The 5,227-nt window shown below is 37.3% G+C and overlaps 1 protein-coding gene across 1 annotated transcript in view; it reads right to left on the bottom strand.

Moving 5' to 3' along the window:
• LOC119596184 overlaps positions 1 to 5,227 on the bottom strand; it is a gene marked incomplete at its 5' end in the record, with an annotated part of 37,525 nt that overhangs the window by 2,518 nt on the left and 29,780 nt on the right. The window contains one exon of the mRNA XM_037945362.1: positions 701 to 780. Coding sequence (XP_037801290.1) covers positions 701 to 780 — 80 coding nt within the window. The remainder of the gene's footprint in view (positions 1 to 700; positions 781 to 5,227) is intronic.

Genomic DNA, 5,227 nt, shown 5'->3' on the forward strand with positions numbered 1-5,227 from the left:
TGTGTGTGGTGTGTGTGTGTGTGTGTTGTGTAGTTGTGTGGCTGGTAGCTTCTTCTCAGCCCAGAGCCTGCACATCAGCCTCATCTCACTCCCCGTCTCTCACGCATCATCTGCCCGGTCTCGCGCATCCTCCTCCATTCCCGCTCTCATGCCCTTCTCCTACAAGTCAACACGATGACCCACCACTGCCGTCTGAGCCTCTGTACACATATACATACATGCTATCCATATACACTCGCTAATGACATATTTGAGTGGCTCATGGTTTTGAATTAGTATTAGAATTCTTACATAGACTTACCGTTAGTGGTTTATGCTTGATTATCGTGTTCTTCTATTTTATTGTACTTTGTAATGAGTTCTTGTGCTGTCTTACCAGACGGACACGTAGATAAAATCTAAGCGCAGTCCTATTGCTTTTGATTTGTTTTACTTTGTCTGTCACTTCTTCTTGGATATTTTTACATAGGTTTGTCAGCTGCATAGATTTTTTACGAAACAATTTGTATTGAATATTTCTATTTTCATATTTTGATTACTAGCAGGTAACTATTTTGTTTGCATGCTTGTTTTTGTTAGGCGTTCCTTTTTGTTACGCATTTTATTTGTGCAACTTGCCTCCTTCCATATTTTTGTTATGTTTGTCATTTTTACTTTTATTTATCATTGTTATTTTCCTTCACCCGAGACTTTTGCTTACTTTGCTTTTTATTTGTATCTGCAAGTCGATTTGTGATACCACTTTTTACGTTGTTGAATATAGTTTTAGCTGATTTGTATCTGTTTAGTATCCATTACAAATAGTGTCCTGACCTATTTTGTAATGGAGTGTTTCTACTCTTTCACGAGAGTCATCCTGGATACTCCAGCCGAAGAAAAACCCTACAAAGGTGTAAATGAGCCCTTCCATCAGTTTTACATGTCACAGTTAGGGAGCATGGGGACGTATATATTATTGCGTGCACATAGAATGAAAGCTATAAGGACCTCATCTGGCATTAATTCACCTTATTCTGATATGCAATAGTTATCTATTTTATTTATATTTTTTTGCTATATCATTACCATCGACTTGTTATACTGCCTTTAATTCATCACTATTACATATCATGGAGTTTGTATGTTACTTGTGCTTTTCTTTACCCAACACAACTAAAGATCTACGGGGGGATATAGCACATTCTGGAGGGACCGAATGGAGCCCAGTTCTGGCCTCGAAGCCGCCTATCGGGGCACCTCTGTCTCACAGAACCCTTGCAGTGTGTGTGTTGTGTGTGTTTGTGTGTGTGTGTGTGTGTGTGTGTGTGTGTGTGTGTGTGTGTGTGTGTGTGTGTGTGGTGTGTGTGTGTGTGTGTGTGAGTGTGTGTGTGTGTTCTGAAAAAAAAAATCAAATAAAACATAAGAGAACAAGAGACGAAGAAAGTGAAAGGATGGAATAAGAAAAAATGCAAAGTAAAATGGAAAGAACTAAAGAAGAGAATATAAAAGGAAATGAGAAGACGCTTGATACGAAAGAAGGAGAATGAGCGAAAATATCTAAATCCCAGGAAACGGACGAGAGGAAGAGGAGAGAAATTGCAGACGCAGAGAATTTAGGGATATCAAGAGAACTAAAGAAGGACCGAAAGAGAAGGAAGAAGTGTGAAAGAAAAGACAAAGAGAAATGCGAGAGAATAGGTGAGGAGAAGCAGGTTGTGAGAACGGCGGTTTGGGATATCGGGACGACCAAAGATATGATCGAAAGATGGCAGAAAAAGAAATGAAAGGAGAGACGCAAATAAGAATGAAGAGTGGAAGAGGAATGATGAGCAGGTCGTGATAAAGGAGAGAGAAAGAGGAGGAAAGATGCAAGAGAGGAAGGAAAGAGGAAGGATTTCTGATATAATATTTATGGTTTTATCAGTGTATATATTCAAATCAAATAAAATTCAGTGTTATATCCAATAGACAAACAAAGAAAAGATGAGAATGAAAGAAGGGATGGCATGGAAATAAAAGGATAGAAGGAAAAAGAAACAAAATGGTTCAACGTTTTATACCCGATGCCCTTTTGCCGATTTCCGCCGAGACAATTCATATCGGAGTTCAGTAAAGTCAGTATGCTCACACGTAATAGCGGCACACACAAAAATACACATACACACACACACACACAGCACACACACACACACACACACACATTCACACCATACCACAACACACACCACACCAAATCACACAACACACACACACACACCACACACACACACAACGGCATAAGCATACGCATACCACACAGAGACAATACACACACATACCTAGACAGCATAAACATACACACAAATACACACATACACATACACACATATACACGCACACCAAATACGCATACACACATATATCACACACGTCGCACACACACACAACAAACGTGCTCAGTTATCCTTTCGCCTCAATTAAGGTACCCATCAACCAAAAATACGAATAAAACAAAAAATATATATATATTGTTAACATCTCCGTTTCAGAAGGCTAACGATGACAGTTTAATGTTCCCGACGCCCTATGGATGGACACACTGAACCGAGACACAGGAAACCCTCGATAGAAATATAGGTCATGCTCTGTCGGTCTCTCCCCCCCCCCCCACACACACACACTTTTTTTAGTCTTGAATGTAGGGTGAACGGCTTGTTGTAACGCTGTCCTCACTCATAAAACTGACGGGTGTTGTAAATCCAGTCTCCTTTGTTGTCCAAAATTTCTTAGATATATGTGTGTGGGAGTTGTGTGTGTGTGTGTGTGTGTGTGTGTGTGTGTGTGTGTGTGTGTGTGTGTGTGTGTGTGTGTGTGTGTGTGTGTGTGTGTGTGTGTGTGTGTGTGTGTGTTTTTATGGGAGTGCTTATGATTATCCATTAGGGGAAATGGAACTTTCTAAAAAGCAGACATATGATCACGCACGCACACGGGAGGTCACGCACGCACGCACACACACACACACACACACACACACACACACACACACACACACACACACACACACACACACACACACACACACACACACACACACACAAACACACACACACACATACATACACACACACATATACATACATACACAAACAAATAAACAAACAATAAAATAAGAATTGAAAGACTCCAAAGTGGGAGAAGTTATCAAATGCCGTAATACTTGTACATTCTTACAAACGCAGAGACGAACTAATTCACCAATACATACTGTTATCATTAAGGTCACGTATTTTCAAAACAAACAATAATAATAATGCTAATGATCATGATCATGAACGTGATCATTAAAATGATAATGATAATGATATTGATACTGATATTGATATGGGTATGGATATGGATATTGATACTGATACTGATACTGATACTGACACTGATACTGATAATGATGCTGATGTTGATGTTAATGTTGATATTGCTCTTAATATTGATAACGATATTGTTATTGATATTGATACTAATAATGATAATGATAATGATAATAACAATAATAATAACATTAAGGATGCTTAAATATCCCTACTTTTTTCTTCGTGATAAAGGTGCCCATGTATTCCAAAACAGGAAAGGAAACTGCCCGTTTAGTCTAAATCAGGACGCATTTCCTAAGTAGTTGGAATATTTACCACATGCAATTCGAACAATTTGTCTTTGCGTGTATTTACATATAAACATTATATTTCATTCCAAATTCAAATAGGCTTAGGGGAGTGCTCTCGTTTTTCCAAAGAGCCCTCTCCCGAAAGTCCATATATATGCCAATGCTTCTCACCGTGTCATGGAGAACATGTGTGCAATATGATTAATGGGGGGTGCAGTATGACAAAGCTGTTGTTTGAAATAGCTGTCTAATGGCAATACAGCTGATAACTTTAAATCACTGTTTGCCGGTTATGTAGGAATTTATGACTGGAGTTGTGTTTAATGATATGGATGAAATTCGTGGAAGACATAGAGGTATTATGAAATAAGCAGAAAGGATGCCGTAGGGACATAAAGGTTGATGAAAGACTAGCTATTAACTGATACGTTGATAGTGATGGATCATTATACGGACTTAGTAATAACATGGGTTCATTGCTTAGTCTCTAGTGCCTCCCACTTTAAAGTTGTTGAGTGAAAAAATATAACGGTAATTGATGAGGTTATCAGAGCCATGATTAAAGGAAATTAATACTTCTAGGATTAACCTATGTACAGAGGAAAAGAGGACTGCTTTCTCACTGATATCGCTATCTTACAGAAGAAAATGGAGAGGGCATAATGAGGAAGAAAAGACAGCAAAGTATAAGGAACTGAAAAGGGATATGACCAGGACGGAAGGATATTGTCTCTGATGCATCCAAAAGGCTACATTGAATCTGTAAATAAATGTCTGTAATAATCATGATAACAATAATAATAAATATAATTATCATAACAATAATAATAATAATGATATTAATAATAATAATAATAATAATAATAATAATAATGATAATAATAATAATATAAGGATATAATAATATGATGATATAGTGATATGTTGATGATATAATAATGATATGATGAAAATAATAATAATATGATAATAATAATGATAATGTAGTAGTAATAATAACAATAACATCGATCATGACAATAATGATGATCATAATAACAATATCCATGATAATGATGATAACTATAAGGTTAATATGGTCGTTGATATTGTTTTCATCTCTAATTTCATTTCCACTAGTGGACACAGTAGTCTGACTTTACTATATGGTCAATATCGCGTCAGTGAATGCCCCATACACCTTTATAATACGTCAATAACTAAATGAAGACTGAAGTTAAGCGAGTTACGTTAAGTTACACTAGGCTCTCATCCTCTATCGGAGTGAATCATATTACACAGTACAATATAATGAACTCAATGGGATTACAAAATTATTAACAAAAAAAAATCCGTATATACGAATAACAAACATATTCAGACAAAATGTACACAGAGAGGCGTGGTGATACTTATGCATGAACACACATTCAAGTGGGTACACTCTCATCTGCTCGCTGTGTCTCACATATTTTTATACTTCTCACACACACACACTCTCTCTCTTTCTCTCTCTCTCTCTCTCTCTTCTCTCTCTCTCTCTCCCCCTCTTTTCCTCTCTTTTTCTCTCTTTTCTCCCCCCCTCCCCCCCTTTTTTTTTCTCTCTCCCTCTCTCTCTCTCTCTCTCTCTCC

The sequence above is a fragment of the Penaeus monodon genome, chromosome 37, assembly GCF_015228065.2.
Source record: "Penaeus monodon isolate SGIC_2016 chromosome 37, NSTDA_Pmon_1, whole genome shotgun sequence".
In the NCBI taxonomy this organism is placed as follows: Eukaryota; Metazoa; Arthropoda; class Malacostraca; order Decapoda; family Penaeidae; genus Penaeus; species Penaeus monodon.